The sequence below is a fragment of the Silurus aristotelis genome (genome assembly GCF_946808225.1).
Source record: "Silurus aristotelis genome assembly, chromosome: 17".
Classification (NCBI taxonomy): domain Eukaryota; kingdom Metazoa; phylum Chordata; class Actinopteri; order Siluriformes; family Siluridae; genus Silurus; species Silurus aristotelis.
In genome coordinates, this window is record NC_139590.1 from 10156951 (window position 1) to 10179583 (window position 22633).

The window sequence follows — 22633 nt, forward strand, 5'->3', positions numbered from 1 at the left end:
AAAAGTTTATCACTTACTTTCTTTTTTTTCTTGTTCACACAAGAGCCCCATAAGAGCATATAAAGCCTTCAATAGTTTGGTAGTACTTGATTTTTATTTTGATTTCTCTGAATATTTCATTGACACTGAACCGAAGCTAGGCTGTAACGAGTCCTTTTTACTAGCATTTAAAATATTTAATATAGCCAACTTATGCAGTGAGGACCAATGAATGGATTCGGTGGCCTCATTTTGTATTTTTATTTGTTTTTTTTTTGTTTTTTTTTTAGGTAAAGTGGAACTTCACGGCAAACGAATTGAAGTAGAACATTCTGTCCCTAAGAAACAAAGGTATCTGGTTTTACTTTAAATCTTTGCTCTGTTTGCTGCAAACATGAATGTGTGCATTGTGCTATATGGGTTACATACGAGTGTGGGGTACATACCAGGATGTTTCGCCCCTTTGCTTTCTTCTTCTTGAATGTCAAATTTGTGGATACATTGGACTTAAAAATAAAATACAGCTCACTGCATTTAACTTTAGTTTCAAAACACTATTCTGTTTCCTCCCCATTTCGACAGAAGTGTATTTATCTGCTTAATAATGTCATTGTAGGGTTTGATAGTTAAAGCACAAAAGACGATAGGCTCTCAATGGTACATCACGTGCTTTTACAACAATATTTCTTTTTTTACGATCGGCTGCTGTTTTGGGGGTTTTATTCTTTACGTTTTAAATCTATATTAGCCTCGATGTTGTTGCTAGCGTTTACTGCAGTGCTTTCATTACCCCGTTTCATACATGAAGAAAGGCCTTGGTCTAAAGTAAGGCCTAGGCCTCGCAGGACCTTTTGTTGAGTCATAAACTAAGCTGTTGTGCATGAATGATGATAACCCAACGTTTTGTTGACAAAAAAAAAATTTGCGTTAATATGGCACTGAAAACATTGTGTTAGTAACGTTCACGTTACTACGTATGGTACACGTGTAATAGTGACTAGAATCTAAAACTACGTGAAATGAATGGCTTGCTGGTGTAATGCATGCGCACGCTGGGTCCAGATCTTGCAGTGAGAAGTCGTGTGTGTGATTACTTGAACGTGGTGGTAGGGTTTGTGAAGATGTATCTTCAGGATCTTTCAGAAGCTAGAACTGGGTCCACCTTCGATAAAGAAAGACGCGACAGAATGTTCCAATAGCCTGGCGGACTGTGTTTATAAAAAAAAAAAAAAAAACTCCACCCTGCCCACTTTCTCACCCCATTCTCAACCCGTTAAAAATTAGCATAACCATTCAAAAAAAAAAAAAAAACTTGATTTAAATGATACGACGGTGAATCCTGCAGTACTGTAGTAGCGCGATCAAATAATACAATTAGACGTGTGCGCAAATGGAACAGTCTGGAAACAAATGCTTTTTTTTTTTTTTAAATCTTAAACTGTATTTCAATAAGTCTAGTGGGTGTCACTAAACAGGTAGGCCTGTAGCTTCAATGCTGATGCATAGATGCCTTAAAAGTGGGCGCTGAAATAGTATTTCTTTGTGTACTGCTGAAGATCTAACATGAGCTTTGGCCCACAGGTTTCTGCTTGGTTTGGCTAGTTTTATGAATTTCTAATTGATTAGGAAGCGGACCATTACACCTATGGTCTTTTAAATAAATATATACATAAATGTTTTTGTTAATAAAAACATCATGCTACATTAATTATTTTGGTTTGCAAAAACTATATTTTGTCGCCGTGTCTCTGTTCCGTTTTTTTTTTTATATATATTAAATAGGATTTAAATTCAGGTTGGAATGGCACGTGGTCGCCATCATTGCGAACAAGCAATCCAACGTCAGCAAATAAGAAAATGGCGCCCAATACAGCCCTTGTGTGGCGAAACCCCATAGGCAGAAGAAGGCTTTGTAGATGGTGCGTGTAAATGTATAGAAATCCCTTTTCATTGTTAGACGCACGTCAGCACGATATGATGGCAAATAAATTGTTACAACAATAACATTATTAATTATGTTCTTCAAGTAGCAGTAGAAGGGCATAATTCTGTGTTCGCTACCGGACTCTGTCCCTTTACAGCTGAAAAACACATTTTATTTTTTCCGTGTTTTCTTTTAAATACACACAATGTGATCATTTAGATCGAATACATTTTATGAATTATTTAGAGCCAATGTATATAAAAAAAAAAAAAAAAAAAAAGGACAAGGAGCTCATACGTGGAAGACGAGGAATGCTAATTAGGTCAAAGGTATTGCGGCTCTGTCTCCGCCATTTTGACTTTTCTAGGTCCGCGCCTCTTAATTCGCATGAAAGGGATTTTTAAAAATATTAAAATTACTATTAAATGTGCTTCTGCATGCGATTTATTATATAGCCTGTTTTCTTTTTTTCTTTCTTTTTTTTACGTGTGTGTGTGTGTGTGTGTGTGTGTGTGTTATAAATACAATATAAACACGATTTCTTTTTGCAGTTTTTAATATTTGCAATTATTTCTGCATAGTTCCCTGTGTGTGTGTGTGTGTGTGTGTGTGTGTGTGTGTGTGTGTGTGTGTGTGTGTGAGAGAGAGAGAGAGTGTAAATGTATTCGTGTATATTCGTGTGTGTATGTATGGGTGGTGGGGTAGAGAGAGCTGCTGGAGGCCACAGGAAGTAGTAGAGATCCCTATTTTGTATGGAAACATGGGTCTTCATACTTGGTATTCAAAAGTGAAATGAAAACTGGCTTCTTTTTATTCTTTTGAAAGAAAGAATAAAGAAAGAAAGGCATTTAACACAAAAATGACAGCACAGGCACATACAAACATGAACCTAATCTTTATTGTGTGCTTTACAGACTATTGTACTGAGGGGGAAAAAGTATTTTGAGTAAATAATGAAGACATGCCTGTAGTATGAAGCCTGTATGATGCCTTTTAATGCTTCATGCCTGATGTTAGGGTTGCATGAGCTGTTATGAACACTTAAAGCTTCAAAAAATAAAATGGAACATGAGGGGATGTCCCACATTATCTATTGAGTGTCAGTTTGCATGGAAGTGTTAAGATCTAGTTCATATCATTATCAGACAATAATTGCTTTAATCAGCTTTATTATGTATATAACTACTGATTGTGACAAATGATCTAGTATTTAATAAGTGCTATGTTTACAATTACAAGTTGCAGACTTGTATAGTGTGTTTGTTTGTTAATATACCATCTATTATAATTAGTATTGGTATTGGTTATGCCAGAGTTTATTATTATTATTTTTTGCTTTTTTTATTCCACTAAAAGCTGTAATGCTGACAGCGGAAGTTATTTGTATTCATTACACACATCAAATATAAAATCTTCTGTTTAGTGAGGATGTGCAACTTTCAGTTAGGAAAAAATGAGGGCAGACATGTTTATTTGTGTATGACACTATACATTAATAAGTATATAATTTTTATTATTTTAAAAATATAAATCCTCTGTAAAAGTACTTCTGTAATGCTTCTAGAAGCAAAAAGTAACAATTAAACGATTATTTTAAAGTAAGTTGTTGCAGGAAGGATAATTGTGTAGGATGAAGTGAATATTTATGGGTTTTTCTTTGCTGTGATTTTAAGGCCGCTCCCTTGTCGGTGATCACAAATATTTTAGAGTAATAGTTTTTTTTTTTTTAGCTATTTTGTACTTGGGATCATTGAAATTCTAGGTCTCCATTATAAGTAACCTGTCTCAGAATTTGCACAAGTGCTAGACTAAGCTTCATGATGGTGTTTGGCATGCACAGTGGTGTTTTCTTTTGCTTTTTTGAGGGGTGAAATTTTATTATTGATCATTTTCCTTTTTTGATAGATTATTAGCCTGTCTTCTTTAGCGAGGAATCCTCTGTTTGAATGTAATTTCTGGTAAAAGTGTAAAAAAAAAAAAAAAGTTATAAACCATGGAATAACTATGGTTATCTTACATTCTTGACTTTGAATGTCAATACATTAGAAAGAATGCTCAAGCAGTGAATGGTGTGATTTTATAAGCAGAAAGATGATTGCATATGATACCAGTATTGTAATTTGTTCCTTCTGCAATAATCATTTATATTTTGTACGATTAGCTAAAAATTTTCAATGGGTAAAGGGAGTCTTAAGCCACAGCAATTGCCTGCTTGCTTGTCCTCCCTCTTTTTCTCTCTTCTCTTCTCACTCCATCACCCTCCTTTCTCTCCATCTCCATTTGTGAACATAGTACTACAGAAGGCATGGGGAGGAGCTAAAGCAGAGGGGGAGCGACCAATCAGGAACCACGAACACCTGTGTGCACATTCTGAGAAGCAGTTGACTGTGTTGCATGAGAGGCCTCTCTTTCTCTTCTCTCTCTCTCTCTCTCTCTCTCTCTCTCTCTCTCTCTCTATCTCTCTCACTCACTCACATGCACACATGTGCACTCTTCCTTTCTTTCCCTGGTTCTCTTGCTCTCACACAACCAACCTAGAACACCAGGCATATACACCCACATACAAAGGCAAAGCATTTCTAGCATTTCATTGTGTTCCATATGGTGGTTATATGCTACCAGGCTGGTAGAATGTACATGTAGGCGTGCTTTCAGCTGGGTCATTTGAACAGTGTGACTCTCAGTGGGGCTTGCTTGTTCAGGAGAGAAGAAGAACTGCCAGAACAAGGGAACGGGAGAGGAGAAGGGGGAGGGGGATAAGGATTGTAGGGGCGTTGTACAATGACACTTCCTCCAGGGCTTCCCTTCTTCGCCATTGTGGATTGTCTCAAAATGAGGACTGGAGCTTTGGGTGTGGATAAGAAAAGCAATTAAAGATTGGAAGTGAGAGAGACATGTATATTCCATGCTTGTTTATAGATGCTGGCGGTGTGCAAGGGTTAAATTTGTGCTGCTGTCTGTTTAAGAAGGTTCCTCCCGTGTTAACCCCTTCCCCATTTTTAACTATCTGTCTTGTTTTTTTTAAGTGGGATGAATCCCTATATGCTGTAGGTGCTGTTTTGTGTAAGCAGCGTTAACATAGCATGAGCATGTATGTTACAAATGAGCAGGCATTTTGAAGAAAAGAAAAAAAAAAAAGAAATGCATGAAACAAGAAAAAGAAAAGGTGACTGCCTAACTATGAATAGTGTAGTGTTTGCAATTTAGGAATTTGTTCTTATACTTCCAAGAAAATGCAGAAAACTTTTCACTTCCCTAAATCTTTGGAATGTATGCAAGTGCCTACTTAAACATGCATTGAACCTTTTCAATCACAGTATAATTGAAGCCTATAATGTATCTGTAATCCTTATCTTGAGCTTCAATTCATATAAACTAGAACACAAGAAGTGGTATATAATGAGGTCAAAGCTACTGTGGTAAAATGAAATTTCCAGCTTTACTTCTCTACCTACTAAGAGGAATGTCAGGCTGGTGAAGAATGACCATGGAGAATTTTTCTCAGAGAACATCACGTCCAACAGGTGGTCCTGGAAAAAAAGGAAAAAAATTTTATGGCTCGGAAATGAGCAAATGGCAAACGTATTCACTGTGTGTGTGTGTGTGTGTGTGTGTGTGTGTGTGTGTGTGTGTGTGTGTGTGTGTTTAAATAGCCATAAATGACCGGTTGTGAAAAATCTGACCAGTGAAATGACTGTTACTGTCTCTTACTGGGTAAGAATGAAGACAAAGCATTGTAAAAAAAAAAAAAAGGAGCAGGGCACAAACCAAGTTTTAGGAAAGGGTGATAAATCACCAGGGGATTTTTATTGTAATTTTTATTTAGTTATTTATTTACTTTTTTGGTGGGGGACATAAATATGAATATAATTTGAACATTATATAATGTGTATGTATAATAAGTGTGTGTGTGTATATTATGTAGGAGATTTGTAAAACTATTAAGTGCACATTTAAAAATGTCAAGATTCTGTAGTTCTTGTAATTTTGCACGTGGTTCAGAAAGTATAATTTCTGAAAAGTCCCCCAAAAAATCTTGGTAATTTTTCCCCACTGATGTTAGGACCCCCCCTAACATCCCATCCCATCCCATTTCTCTGAAAGCATAGACACCATAAATACTTGTCAAAGAGGGGGAGGGAACCTACTGAACTTAAATTTTGTTAACTTCTATTTCTGAAACTGAGAGGCTGCAGGTTTTACCATGTACCTATAGATGAGAGAAAAGATGGTAGTGGCAGGAAGTCGATGAAGTACAGCAACAGGTTAGAAGCGTAGTCACTTTTTTTTTTTTATTCTTACCAAACACTGATTTGAAATGCTCTACCTATTGAAGTATTGAAATGTCATGTTCTAACATGTTCTACTATTAAAATTTCTTACTCATGTATGCATTAATTGGCAAAAGCCCGCTCACCTCTGAGAATGCAAATCTGGAATTCAGATAAGAAATAAAATCATCTACCATTAAAACATTCAGCAACATTTGGCTGCACATATAGCAAAACTAAAAGGAAGTGACCTTTTAAAGCCAAGAACTTACTAAATGTGACAATAGATTTTTGGTCTTTTTTTTTTTTTCCTTAAAGATAGGGTTAAAGTGGTAGAAAAATCAAACTAGCATGAGCCTTTGGCTGATTTTTATTGTTTAGAGCAAACATATAATTAGATTTTTTGTAATTTTAATAGCAAAGTATTTCTGCTCTTCCAGGTTTATCTGTATTACTTTGGAATATATTTACTCTGTGCAATACATTTAACTGATGATTTGAACATTGCCATCTTTATTATAAAAAAAATGTGTAAAGTGGTGGTTAATAGACAGAATTTGGTTGAATATTTAGTTTGAACATACTGTTTGTCCTATAATAGACTAAATTTAGTGATTGCTTGGGCTGGAAATTTGGGTGTTTTTGCATTGACATCGCATTGCTAAACATTCATTCTTTATTTTAATAAAAAAAAAAATAATAATAATTATATAATGGAGATGCATTTCAATTTAGTTAATAGCAAACTATATATGTTGAGCAATGCAAAATGACGGGTAATTAAATTATGCATCCGATGCTGAAATGCTTAATGAAGTTGGCAGATTTCTGAAACTGGTACTGGAGCTTTTGTTCACAGACAAAGCCAGTCAGGAGAAAAGTTTGCAAACAGTCCAGTTTAAACACGCTTTAGGTGTCTTTGTGGTACACAATATCTGATATCAAGACTACAGTTAAAATGACATTTTTACTTTATTCATTTATTTATTTATTTTTTAAAACCCTGTTCTGTTGTTTTCTCAATCTCTGCTTCACTTATTTTCTTTTTCCGCAATGTTTGAGGAAGCATGATGTCACATATTAGTCACATTTGTCTTTAAAACTTTGCATGAAAAGCCACAATGTACATCATATATTTAATGCGTTATAAGATGCATAAGATACTTTGAGCACAAACATTACCAGTAAAGCCATGCGTGTCTATATATTTCTGCTATACACATTCAAAGAATTCTTTGTTATACCATGATTGCATTTAATAGAAATATAATTCAAATATGTAATAATGTATATATGCATATGTAATTTCATCAACGGTGGAATTTGCATTCATACACACTATTTGTGTTCCCTATAACTTTTAGTTGTCAGTTTGGGTGAAGGAATTTTATATATATCAATATTTCACACCTCTGATTGAAATGTATGTGCAACTGCAGAATATTTAAATTAAGATATATGATAAGATGGTAGACTAATCACCAGAATCACCGGATCACAGAAGACAGCTGCTAATAAAGTGTCTCCATTTACACTACAAACTAGAAATATAGCTCCATGCAGACATTCTTCTTGCATTGTATGCATGCTGTTGACCGTTGATGAAACGAAGGAAGTGTTCAGGAAACGAAGTCGAAGTTCTCTAAGCATAGCTTAAACATTAATGATGGACACATTAAAGGTAAGAGGGCTGATTAATTATTTAATCTTACTTGAAACTTGCTTTTTTTTTTGCTTACTTTGACATGTGGACTTCATACTCATAAAAAAGGAAATACTCTAAATTTGAAGGTGCTAATATGAGTACCCTCAAGGCTGTTTGATTTGTATGTTAAGTTACGTGGTTTTGAACATATAGTGCACCTTAAAAATCCACTTAAGCTCCTTAATTGGACTTGAGGGACCGTTTTACCTTCTTATGTACATTGTATCTAAAACGTGCCTTTTCAGAACCTCCGTGCTAATGGCGAGTTTGATTTCTTTAAGGGGTGGATGTGGCATTTGTTGATTTCAAGTAAAGTGGATTTTTATTAATCCACTATTTTAATTGTATGCATTGTACAATTTTTTTTAAATAAAAACATTTAAAATGGTTCAACACAGCAATGCAGCCACTGAACAATGTGTGCTGAAACAATGTATGAAACCAGTGCAAAATGTTTATTAGAGTACAGCCTATACTAACTACATAACAAAAACAATTGTCTATAAACTAATTTCTGGATTGTCATCCATGATAGGAAAAGCTAGATAGGATGCTGTAGCAATTGTTATTGTAAAGCCAACTTGCTGTTTGTGGTTGATAATGCGCGTATGTATATGTGTCTATGTTTTATTGGATAAGCTGTTAGATTAAGCCAGATAGGGGGAGGGGGGGGAGAAGGGCAACTAGTGAAGTAGATTTATTTTTCTTACTTGTAATTAATTTTTCCCTTTTTATTTCATTTCAATTGATAATGGTAAATAAATTGCTATTTATTTCTTTTTCCTATTGTTTACTTCCATAAGAGTTTAGTTTTGTATATAATTGTATATAACAATGATAGTATAAATTTAGGAACCTATTTTTCATTGGTGAAAGATTCTATACAAATGGGTATTTGTGCATAACGTTCTATGTAATTCTTTGCTTTAGAAAATATAAAGTACGCCGTAATAAAGGACAATATTCAACCTATTTCAGGTGTAATGACAGTGATACGAAATTAACAGTATGTGAATTGTTGTTTTTTTAGGTTAGGGACTAGTGTACAAGATCAGTCTGTAGTGTATGATCAAGTGTATGATCTGCTTCTTGTGCCAAGGAAATGTTCAATCAACTGATGTGGGTTTTTTGTTGAGTTAATTTATTTATTGTTTTATTATACATTTTTTTATCTTGTTTGTTACGTTGTGCTTTTAAAAGCCTGACTAAATATCTTCAAGCTGTGTTCTATCAGTGTGATGTGCAACGCTTTTATGGTGATCTGTAGCAAAATCAAAAACTATTACTGTAAGTATTTCAGATTTTACTGGAGCATTGAAAATTTTAAAATTCATGGTTCAGGAATTTTTTATTTAATTTATTTTGCATATGTATCATGGCTTAAAAAGTGTTTTCGTCTATATACATGGTTTGTTTTCTCTGACACATTTACATAAGCAAGTACTATTTTCATAGGACCTGAAATACCAATATAAAGTGGGTATTTTTTGTTCTCTGCAATTCTTCTTTTTGCTATTATATCTTTGAGGCTTAGTGGGAGGGTGCTGTAATCAGTTAAAATGGAGCCCTTGTGTCACATGGCTTCCAAACAGGCATGTGCTGGTCTGATCATGCAATGTCCTCCTTCTGCACACACTCGATCATGCTAAAGCCACATAGAGAGGGGGAAGGGCCTGCAAACCTCCACCCATACTGCAATTCTTCCGCCTCTTTACTGAGACCTATATGAAATCATGAGTTCTCCTCACATGATTACTGCATGAGCTGAAAAGCTGAAAACATGGTGGATGTGCACTGGAATGTTAACTTTTGTTGTGTGTTTTATTACAATCAAAAGTTTCACTTTCCTTACCAGTGTTATCTTAATAAATAATATTTTTCTCAATCCTGTTTCCAGACCTGGTTTAACTGGCAAATTTTAAATAGACACATTGTCAGGCAGTGCTAGACAATGATCTTTTACCATGGGGGAATAAACTGGAATGGGCACATTAAAGAAGACAAGTTTGTTAAGGAATGGGTTGGTAGTTGTCCTCCAGTCTGCTCAGTTGAAGAACCCCTAGTTTTAATAATTTATTAATTCTAAAGAATGGGGTTATTTACACTGTTTGGGAGAAATATATATTGAGAGGAAGAAGTGGAAACGAATATTCTGTGTAAATGTCTGAAATATTGAAAAGTTTCTTTACATTCAGATTAAATTTTTTTTGTATTTTATTTAAACATGATAAATCTGGGTTCTTGTCTGGGTTTTTTGTACTAATTCTGGTTGGTTTTGTCTTTTTTACTTTAGTAAATCAGTGCTATTTATGGTTGGCAAGATCTATAAAGTAATCAAGTCTGCGATTTCCAAAAATGTATTGGAGACAATACATGATGTTTAAATATTAAAGTGTTTATTTTTTGTTTAATCTATTTTCAACAGAATGTATTAATGTAAATAAAGATTATCAGACTGTCATCATTGTTTATATGTTTTAGCCAAGTTGGCTTTGGCTATTCTCATTTCTTATTTATTTTATTAATGAACAACAAATGTAGTTTTAGATATTAATAATTGTAAAATATTTAGTATGAGGCTCTGAATTATAACACTTAATTTTTGCACTCAATAAGATCAAAACTAATTCCCCTGAATATTGTTGGTTTTGTGATTTAGTCACTTGGTGTAAAGATTTGTATTCTTACATTACTTTCGGGGCTTTTTGGAGGCTTCAATCAGGGCAATTTCTTGTACTAGTAAGAGTTTTAAGAAATAATTTTGTGTTTATCTATCTTTTTTTATTACATTTCACACTAATTTATAAATATGATAAGGCAGGCAATTCTGTCAGATATGAGATTTTTAAAGGGTGAAAGATTTTAAATTAGGGTCTTAATATACTTTGGAGGAGATTTAATCGGATCTCACCCCAAATTTTAAATGCCCTTGAGTTTTGGTTCATTGTTCTCGTTCATTGCGTCTCTTCACGGTGAGGTTGTAACACAGAGTTACCATGTTGGTTAGAAGAAACCTTTTTTTCTGATGGTTCCTCCTGATTAGACCATTTAATGAAGAGCAGACGAATGTATTTTTTCCTGAAACCAAACGAGCCATAACCACCGATTTGCTTAAATAACATTTGCAACCAATTCTCTTAGACCCCCTATATGCCTGTTTTCAAGCCCATGCGCCCAAACGCGATGGACCTCCTGATGTTTGTAAGAAATCACTCGGGTTCAGATATAGCGCTAAATCTGTAGGGGTTTCTGAGCTCCCGGATGCAATGATAATCAAATCTATCTTGCATTTTCTTTAGATGCTACTTAATACACAGAGACATTACTACTGGCAACGTATTTCTGTGCAGTAGTGTATATAGAACGTGGATACACGATTCAATAGCGCATTACTTTTACACCCCCCCTCCCTCCTGTGTCTGGAGTGGGCGGGTCCGTGATTGCGCGCGCCGCCTCTTTCACGCTGCTGTAGTATTCTCGAGTAGCTCGGTGACTTTATGAATGAAGGCAGGTCTCCCCTTCTCCTGTGAGCGTGCACAGCGCTGCGTACATGCTGGAGCATTGCAGAGACACCGGATTCAACAAGACCCCCCCCCCCCCCCTTTCTTTTTATAAGTATAGCATTCAGTGCTGTCTTGTATATTTCCCATGTATTTAATATCCTATTGATTAAGCATAAGTCGAGCAGTAATGATTAAGAGAATCCTGCAGTGTTATATTGAAACATGGAAACGACTAATGCATTTTCCCAATCTCATTCTAGCATTGGTGTTTTGAATATTTTTATGCCTATGATTTGTCACCTACATTCAATCATAATGCAAAGCAGTAGCATTCACATATATATGTATATAAGAATAAAATGCACACTTTCAGATGTGTAATGTGCTGACATGCTTGCTAAACAAAGTCCTTATGGTTGTATGTGCCTGGAATAGTAGCTAGCGCGCACACACGCACGTGAGCGCGCTTCATTGTGGGTAATTGGGCGTTGTCAGGAGAATATGGCTGCATACACTCTAAAATGGCTGAGGGGAAGTTCCACTTCCATTGAACCATATAGTTTCATACGTGCTGGGTTAGGTTTAATCTATGCATTCGGGTTTTATTCCTATGTTGCCTTACACTAGGCCTGTTATCTTTAAAAATAAATCTATTTGGCAAAAACGCATAGTCTGCTCATAATAAGGCCACTGCTCTACATTTTATTGGCTATTTAAGAGGACCATTATACAGGCGTAAAAATAAAAACGCCTGATAAAGATAAAAACGACAAAAATTCGTTTTTGTTTTTTTTTAATACGAATTAACATTAGAATCAAGAAACTTTAATTTCTAATTATATATGATAGATTGCACAATAGAAGTATCTCCAACATGTGTTCTATGATAAACAGAAGATATTGTGTTTATCAAGTCACTGTTTGTGACACATTTTCTTTATAAACCGTGTAAAACATTTGAGTGGAAACATGAAGTCACGGTATTTTAAAGCTTTTTTTTTTTCTCGAAATGCGTTTTTTTCTGTTTCTAGGTGACTTGCATTCAAGAATTTTTTTACATGTTCATTCACATTCCAAATTAAAAGCTTAATACACAGGACTTCTTCCTAATGTGTTTTTTTTTGGGGGGGGGCTCGGCCCTTACAGGACTGTCTCTCAAAAACTGCTGAGGTTAGACCTACTTTTCTTAGTTAAATAATAAAAAAAAAAAAAAAAAATATATATATATATATATATTCCGATCCAGTTTTCTATCAGCCTAAAGGTCTTTCTGTGAGTGTCATCACGGTGAAATCAACATTTCGAGTCAAATATCCGCTAAAGAGTTATTTTTTTATTTTTAATTATTTAGGTTTGTTAAACCTACGTGTGCAAATCGACGACAAACATTTTAATTAGACGCCGCCTCTTCGCGAACTGGCGCGCGCGTGTTTAATAATCGATTTACCTGTGGTACATTGCTTTAAGTTTGAAACTTAAAACTAATATTTACATAAAACAAATCGAATTTATTGGCAGAAATTTTAATGTCCATGATCAAACCTTGGATTTCTAATTTCGATTGGCTGTTAATTTAGTTACATACTTTTTTTGTGTGTGTTCATCTAAGAGCACTGGCAAGCAAACATAGTACTTTTTAATGCATTATTTATTTGTTTATTTATTTTAAGTGTTATTTCACAATCAGTGATGCCCATTTAGATATTTAAATGAGATCAGGGGACTGGGCGGCGACGTTATCCTGTAATGGCGGCTTTACTCGTTAGCTTGTTACTCCGGGGCAGAGGGAAATCCTGATGTGGATGATCACATTGTTGCTACATGAAATCATTTTTAATTGTATATGATGATGACGTTTATATAATTACTTATATTGTGGTTTATTGTTGCTGTTTGTGTGAAGAAAAAAAAAGAAACCAAATGTAAAGAGCTATAAAGTTTAAAAACTTGTATGTGGGTAATTGTCTAATGCACCTGATCCACTTGAATGGCTGCACTTGTGAAGACGAGTCGAGCTTTAAAAAAAAAAAGACGACGACGACTTGTTAAGAAGCCGAAGCGTCTTGTTACCTTCCACCTGCATGGTGCATTGTGGGTGCTCAGGGGGTGGCCTGGGCTAGTTTGGACAGTAACATCTAATGCAGATGGCTATATTGTTTCATTTCACGAGTGTGTTAGATCTTTGGCAATATATAGTGAATAGGGTGTGATTTGGAGTGAAGACAGGTGGAGCCCTTGTATGTGTATTTCTACTGGAACAGCAACAACAGGAACGACTCAGCACCGAGAGGCAGACAAACAGTATTAATGACGATAAAAAAAAAACCACACATCCTTGAGTTCTAATCTACACTCTGTCACGTTTCAGGTTTGCACGTTATAAACTTTTCAGTTGCCAAGAACCCGAAAATCCGGCTTTACACGTGCCGAGAACGTTTACCTGAACGTATAGTTCAAAATGCACCAGTTCCTGTATTGCAGCCTGATGTGTGTGAAATGTCGATCGTAATTTTTAACCCTTTGGCGATTTTTTCGTTTTACTGCAATCAGAAAGCAACAATACCGAGAATAAAAGCGAGTTGCATTCTTCTTTATTAACTAAAGTGCATTTAAGTGTGCATGGTGGAAATGCTACATGTTTCTCAGTACTAAATTTCATTCATTAAATCATTCCAATAATGAAGTAACATTAGCCTGTGTTGGGATACAGTGGTGTAAGTAAAGTAAAGCATCTGTGTGTATTGTGGAATCGCCATTTAGTGAGCAGCTGTGCAGTGTTTTTTCATAGTCTCTATGCATGGGAAATATTGATCATAGTTCATGTTAATCGTGATGGTGATGACATTTGTAAGGTTTCTTTTTTTTTTTTTTTGTTTCTCCGCTAACACCGTGCATCACAGCTCATCAATGCTAGAATCCGCCATTATGGAAGGTGTAGTGTAGATGATCTCCATCCACAAGAGGACCTGGACCTACCTGCTGACTGTTTCACTTAAACCTGGAGAATAATAATCCGTTTTGTCCGAATACTTTATTACTGAAATGTGTGTGTGTGTGTGTGTGTGTGTGTGTGTGCGCGCGCGCGCTTGCCCCCGTAATCAGGAAAAATGACCCAGAATCAGCATACTCAGCGCCAGTTTAGTCTAACGTAATTTTTTTTATACTTCATTGTAGCCAAATGCATTCGAAAGCAGTTACACTGTAGCTGTTCCAGACCACGTTTCATACAGTTCATGCTAAAGCCTATATACACTTAGCTTTTACACCGTACTGCGTCAATACTCTACAAATGCATACATTTGGTAAAAAAAAAAAAAAAAAAAAGCTTTTACTTTGTAACAAATAATTACAAAATTCTTGCACTTGCAAACCTAGTTTGTTAGAATTATTTATTTTATTTTTGAGGGGGGGATTTTTGTGCTGACTTTGCAAGATTTTGTCCGAAAGAATGCAGATCTGGTGAAATAAGCGAGCGGTGCCATTTTAGTTCTCGCGCCACACTCACGAAATGGCGCGCGCGAGAGACAGCGGGGCCTGAGAGAAGAGTGTGTATTGTTTTAATATGATTCCTTACATTATTTTTGGCCTGAAGTGAACTACGTTTCTGTTTAATGTTGCGTGCATCTCGAAATCTTCAAATAACTGGCGCCTATTGCGTCCGTTACGACTGTGTGGCCTCTTGTGAAAAAATAAAAGCTGTATATTAATGATTGCATTGCTTGCGTGTTGAAAAAGCACGTGATAGGGGGTTTGACAATGGCTTATCGTAGTTTGTACTTTTTCTTTCCCCTTGAAGCTTCGAAATCAGGCTATCACACATTCTGCTCATGCAAAGGCGCATGCAATGTGTGCAGCAGAACGTGAACTTTGACCCGAAGCAAGGGTACATCCCCTTTTTGCATCAAGAAAGGAATTCGAAATTGTTATTTTCTAACGGCCTGTACTTTACCCAACACCCACCACAACCGACCCACCGCCTAAGTAAACGGAAAGCCAGGGTGAGCTGAGCGCGCATGCGCACGAGAACATTTCCAACTCCTAATAACCCCTCCCCCTGCCCCTATACAACACGCATGCACGCACACACACACACACACACGCACGCACATGTATGGTACATTGATCTCTTTACTCCCTGCGATAAAGTGCAGCCAGCTGATTGGGTTAAATCAGATTCAGTTTATACCATTAATTTGGATAAAAAAAAAAAATGGGTCAAATCTACAGCATCTTTGTGTGCATTGATCATAAAATGTAACATTTAAATAAGTTAAAGAAAGCACATCAATTACCTGTACAATCGTAACTTTGACTGAACAGTAATGGGCTCAACTGTGCAGGTAAAATAACTAAAGTTATACAAAAAATATAATTTTTATGTCTCCAATATGGCTTCATGTGATTTTGTAAAAAGTTTGTTTTTTTGCATTTAACCCCAACCCCCTATCCTATAATATCCTGGCCTGGCCTAACCTGGCCTTAAGCTCTTTCAACCTCCTGAGTTTTCCCCCATCTGGGTTCAAAGGTCGAGGGGCAGTGCTATAAGTAAACGAATTGGGGGATATCTCTCTCTCTCTCTCTCTCTCTCTCTCTCTCTCTCTGCGCCATACCATGCCAAATTCCACAGTTCCCAAGACAAAAGGGAAAAAGAGGGAGAAGGAGGAGTTTTTTCCACATGATAATGCAGCAGAAGGGCCTTAGTCTCTTTTTCCACCCCCACTGGTAACCAATGCAGTGGCATTCCACAGTTGAGCATGTTACACCATGCTCATTGTAATGTGATGGCCGTCGTAAGCATTTGTGATCGTAGGAGCAGACATGTTCAACTCATTGGGGGTGCACATAACAACCTGCAAATTTGTGACGGCTCACAATTTCATTAGAAACACATTTTATAAATTATATTGGTGCTACAGATATGTTTCTCCTTGCACAGTACTCACCGTGGACACTAAATAGTACATTAAAATTGTACATGTCTGTAGATTTGGGTATGGGTCATATGATTTTACCACACTGTTTATTATGCTAGTGGGCCCACCTTAAATTATAGTCTACTGGACTTTTTATCACATCACATGTCCACCAGTGTGCAGTATTAGAAGGTGGAAGTGTCTAAAACTAGACAGAGCAATATCATCAATTGTGTTATACTCGTAACACGTGTTATCATTACCAAAGTGCATTGTTTTCTATCTATCTATCTATCTATCTATCTATCTATCTATCTATCTATCTATCTATCTATCTATCTATCTATCTATCTAATAAAGCTTATGTGTGTGTTCAAAAAAATAAAATTTTGTTTTCTGGTCTTCATGCATGGGAAAGACTTACTGATCATGTATGTCGTTTTATATTTTCAGCTAATACTCAGCTTATCACTTTTACTGGTAGATTAGCCATTAGCAGTTTATGGCTATGGAGTTCAAAATGTGGCTGCTGAATCTTCCTCACAGATATATGGATTGACAATAAGGACTGCTTGTGTCCATCTCTTGTCTGACAAAAGCATGGCAATATATAATTTGTTTTCCCCTCTGGTTAATGTTACAAAATACCCTTTCAAATCTGTGTGTTATGTATGCCATGCTTCTCATTTTAAGTCTTTTTAAGCCAAGAGCAAATTTGTTTTGAATGATCATAGACCATTGTTAATGTAAATAAGTACTAATAAATAATATACATTTGTTCTACTGCAGTTTGTAAACATAAAAAAACAAAACCTCTTATTTCTGTAGTAGTTACAGGTCATTGACATACTCAAGGTCTTAGTTTGTTAATGTATCAATTTAGGATAACTGCAATTTCCAATCACAAACGGGTTGGACTAAAGTCTTTGGAACTTGGACTAACGTCTTGGCCTGTAAAAAAGAATTATAATGAGCATCCCCTCCTTTCACTTGATGCATGTTTACACTTGTATCTGCAGAGCTGTTGTAGCTAGCATCTCTCATCTAGCTTCATACTTTTTAATTAGTTTTGGCTGCAGTCATGATTTTGGAACAAGCTCTTATTTCCCCAAAGCTTTGTAGTTTGGAGAGAAACAGCGCTGTCTGTCTCTCCAGGTTGTCATATACCCTGAGGTTGTTAATGATGATGCTGTTGTTCATTGAAAGGTTTTCATCAAAGTACCAAGTTCAGCTAAGAGATGATGTCCATATATGTAACAAGTTTATTTATTTATTTATTTTTTTCCCCATACGATTTCCTTTCATATGATAATACATTTTTAAGGGTTTCTGAACCTTAAAACCATGAGCAGATGAAAGACAAACTAGTCTTTGTCTGCAATGTTAAGTATGTGCATTTTTGGTGAATTTTATTTGCACAATAAGAGAGACTTCCTAAGTCGTCGTCGTCTTGTAGAAAGCAGGCAATCGTGATTTAGGCTCCACCTTCTAAGCTTCTAAAGGCTTAATGCTTCATCAGCATGCCCTGATTGCCAAGCTTGTGGAATAACCTTTGACCTCTTAGTGGGGTGGGGTAGGGGGGCGGGGGCGGAAGAAAGAGTCGAGTGGGGGATGGCGGCCCTATCAGGTACAACGAACGCAAAGAGAGAAATATGTCGAAGGGGGAGGGGATGCTGCTGACGACTAGCGAAGTTCCTTCTCCAATTCACACGCGAAGATAACCTAAAGCTCTTTAGTGACTGTTTCTTTATTTAATAAAATATCATATAGTTTTCACAAATATTCGATCACCGTTCTTACTGAAGTTCAGATGACTATCAGTATGTGTGTGGCCCCTCCGTCCCACCACTATAATGGACTGTGATCCAATTTCCTTACTAGACTTTTTGGGAGCGTTTTCATTGACTTGAGGAACCTCTGGTTAAGCTGGCCTTCTTCACCTTTACCGTAATCAGCTTAGAGTTTTCGTCCATGGGCTCCTGTTTTGAAGCGTGAGGGAAAGGGAGGGAATAAGGCTATAAGGAACATCACCTCCCCCACCTCTGCCACACACAGAATTTTCCAGCATGAACTGGGGGAACTTGCTGGGCTTGTCCACTCAACTACATATTTGCTCAATATCGTAAAAGCTGGGCTCATTTTCCTAGTCTCATGCGATTCGTGTGTTCTATCCAAATTGACTTCACACCAACTGCACCCCTACAGCAAACACTTATCTGAGTATATTATTTTATTATGTGTGTGTGTGTGTGTGTGTGTGTATGTATGTATATGTGTGTGTGTGTGTGTGTGTGTGTGTGTGTGTGTGTATGTGTATATATATATATATATAATACATACATGTATGTATGTATGTATTATATATATATATAATACATACATGTATGTATGTATGTATGTATGTATGTATGTAAATGTGTGTGTAGAATATTTATTTGTTATCAGAACCATAAAAAAAATATTCAATAAATCCTAGGAACAGCAAGGTTAGTTATCCTAAATGCGTAAGCTAATTTTTTTCCCCTTGTTTTTATTGGTATTATAATTGTATCATTTTAATGGTGAAAAGTTAATTGTGTTCTTGCTTTCTAGCTGACCACTGTTTTTCCCAAGCACATGTGTAGATCATGCAAATAAAACCAGTAAAACTAGGAGTATGATATTTTAATTTCCATTAAAAAACTGATATCAAATGAAAGTGGTAACAAATGTGCATACACAATTGCATGTATTCTTAGTTAGCTTTATTTTTCCCTAAAAGTTTCAAACATTTTTCCACATGATCAGAGTTAAGCAATAATAGTTAGAATACTAGTTATACTAACATGATTGTATTAACTAATACTACTTAATACAGTTTTCTTGTATGCACACACATTTTTCTTGTATAAAAAAAAAACCCACCAAAGATTAGTATGGAAGTTGTTACTATTGTGGTTAATTATTGATAATTATGATATTTAGAAAGCAGCATACGTCTGTCAGGAGTACTGAGTTCTTGCCACCAGATTGACTGAAGAAACTAAATATTAATTACTGCAGTCTTTTTGCATGCTGACCAGATCAAACTTTGATCTCAGCTCAGTAAAATTCAATAATTAAAATGAATTATATTGAGTGGTTTTCTTTAGTGTATACTAGGAGGAAATAACGCTTAGTATGTTTGTGTGTGGGTGACTGGGAAGGGGTAGGAATGCTTATTTCTGTCTTGGAAGCCCATTGTTTCTTGCTCCCTCCCTTTTTTCTTCCCCTCCCCGCCTTTTTGCCTGTACCTCCTTTCACTCTTTTAAACGCTGCTGCTGATTGGGTGAATAGGAAACGGCTCACAGGAAGTGGCAAGGCAAAGGGTGATTTATGCTAACAGCACTTGACTGGGATACTTCCTGTGTGCTTTGCTTCCTGTCTAACCTTTCACCCTTCAATTCCGCTATTATAGGTTATTGGTTATTATGTGGCTCATATGTTTTTATTTTTTGATTTATTTGTAACTTTGCATTTGTTTGTTCGTCAAGCAGAATGGTCTTCAAAGCTTTTTTTTTTAAATAAAGGCAATATGATAATTACTTGAACGGTAGAACCTTTTCATTGTGGTCAATTAGGTTTTGGATATTACATATATATTAAACATGAGTTTCACATTCTGTTCAAATAAATAGCTTTAAGCCATTAGTATTTACAATTAGCATGACTATTCATATTTGACGTAAATTAATCATTATGATGGTGTTTCTTGTTCTTTGAATGATTCTGTAAACATTCTTCCTCTACCTCGTGGTGAATATGATGTGGAAGAATAGTTGACATTAATGACAGTTGGTACATGACATTAATAGCAAACACATCCAGCCACTTAAACTTCACCAGCATTTAGTGTAAGATCTGATGGTATGTCTTACCCTATCATGCCTGTGTATTTAAGTGTTGCTGAGAAAAGATTTAACTGTGAATTTTGTAATGTTGTTTGGGACAGGGCACGGTGGTGTGTGTGTGTGTTGGGGGAGGGGGGGGTCGTCTTTTAAGAAATGTGAGGGACGTGTGAAGTTGTGAAGTTGAACGAGTGTGGTGTAAAAATGAAAACTCAAAGGCTTCATCCTCATGTTTCACATGCACGTGAAAAGGCTTGTCAAAAAAAGGCTGCATATTAAAACAAGCCTGATTTTGCTGTATCGTTACACCTTAAATTAGATGAGCACATTCCCACATTACACTCACTCAGATCTCTACCAGCTGTGTCGTATTTTTTTTGTCAATACAGTTAGGAATCCTGAATCCTCATTTTGCTTTTTTTTTTAATAAAAAAAAAAGTTTGTTTCCTTTTATATGCTGGTGTGCTGACTTTGTCTGTTGTTTGTGATTGCAAACTTGTGCAAGTATTTAGTAATCGTGTGTGTGTGAGAGAATATATAATATATAGGAGTGTAATTATACACCTATTTCTAACAAACCTTTTTGGTACGAGGCTTCAGGTTTGGTACACATGTATAGTTAAAATCTAAGTTCCCTTATGAACGAATTAGGTGGCGGATCACAACCTTGCACTTCGAATGCATTTAAAAAATATATGTTATTACATTTAAAACATACACAACAATGGCATGGGTATTAAAAAAAAAAAAAAGAGTTAGCGCAGTTTCACTGTGGTTACTCGCGCCGTACCGGAATACAGATTTGTTCTGCACATGCATGAAAACGCCAAAGAATCCATAGCGTTGGCTCTATAGAGCTCTATATTGCGTTTTATTTACAGCTTCAAGAATCTTTTTTTAAAAGGAGAAACTCCTGACAATTCCTCATATCGACGGAGTGAATGAATGAAGGATGGAATGAATGAAGACATTTGTTAAATTATGTTAAAATAAATAGAACCGTGAAGTAGATCATATCTTTAGAAATATAAATATTAAACGTAAAACACACCCACACACACTTACTTACATATATCTGTATTACCCAAATGCGGTCTAAGAAATGTAAACCGTTTAATTAAATTTTTTCCATTTATTTACTTTTATTTATTCAATTGAAGGTGTGCTGTATTAATTGATTATTTAATTTGATAAATGTAATAAGTGTATTGCATTAGTTTTATGTATTCTATTTTATTTTGATAAAATGTTCCAAGCAGGAATTTTATTTTAAATTGTAACTGTTGTTCACAAATGTTAATAATAATAATAATAATAATAATAAAAATAATAATAAACTGTTAATAAAAAATTACAAGCAATTTTGTTTTGCATTTCTTCCCCATAACTGTACATAAGTTGAACCGAACCATGACTTAAAAACCGAGGTAGGTACGTACAGAACCGAGAATTGTGTACCGTACCTGTTACACCCATTTTTATATTACATATTATACAAAAATTAAAATACACACACAGTTTGTGTATGCATGTTCAATATATGCTCAACTAACGAAGGCAAAAATGTTTTCTCAGTGGGTGTGTTCAAAAAAGTGTATGTTTGCACTTCATGCGGTGGCCGTGTCTGAAAGCGTGTTTATAATTTGGAGCAGTGGAATGTTGTCTCTGTGTGTGCATGCTGCTGATGGACTGTGGAACCTGCTGAGTCCTTCAGAACAGCTGAGGCTGGCCCATCATGCACCAGGCACCGGTCTGCATGCATGTGTTCCCTTGTATGTTCATTACCAAATGGGCCTCCAGGGCAGTGAGCCTCTCCTAACGGCTGCTTAAAGATGCACCTGCTTATGTGCATGCATGCATGGCTTCATTGTGTATGTTGCCGCAAGTTGACGTGGGAGCCACATGGAGTGTGGTGTGAGTAGGAGTGCACATGTGCACACTGTGAAACTGGATGTTCTCGTAACATGAAAGGGCGTAGGCTGTGTGCGTCTGCATGCCTGCGCCATGGATGTGTGTGCCTGCATGTCTGCACCATCAATGACGAGGCTTTAAATGGCTTTGAGCTTAGAGTGTAAAGTGTTTTTAGATTTGTGAATGGAGATAGACATCAGAAGAAAGCCATGCACATGCAAGTGTATCTTCCAGCTTGAGCTCTTCCATGCACTTATTTTTATACCACTATGCATGTTGGCTTTAGGATTTGTGCGCAAAATCTTTAAGGTTGATTGACGAGCCTATTGACCAAAATCCTGATCTTTTGAAATGCGCTGCTTGACCCTGCTTCCAGCTATAGGACAATAGCACAGAATGACTCCGTAGCAAACTGAACAAGCCCCTTCTCTTACTTCTGGGTGTTCTAAAAAGCCTGCACCTTTGCCCCTTCTCAAGAGGTGCATTCTTTTCTGTTTTCCTCGTTCACTATAACTCAAGGCCTTTCTCTAGATTCTCTTAATAAATGCTCTCGGCGCCATC

At 36.1% G+C, this 22633-nt stretch overlaps 1 protein-coding gene across 1 annotated transcript in view; it reads left to right on the plus strand.

The window, feature by feature from the left end:
• The window catches only part of igf2bp1 (insulin-like growth factor 2 mRNA binding protein 1), a 38191-nt gene that overhangs the window by 1717 nt on the left and 13841 nt on the right, over positions 1-22633 (plus strand). Inside the window, exon 2 of the mRNA XM_083566609.1 lies at positions 270-330. Within this exon, the coding sequence (XP_083422735.1) occupies positions 270-330 (61 nt within the window). The remainder of the gene's footprint in view (positions 1-269; positions 331-22633) is intronic.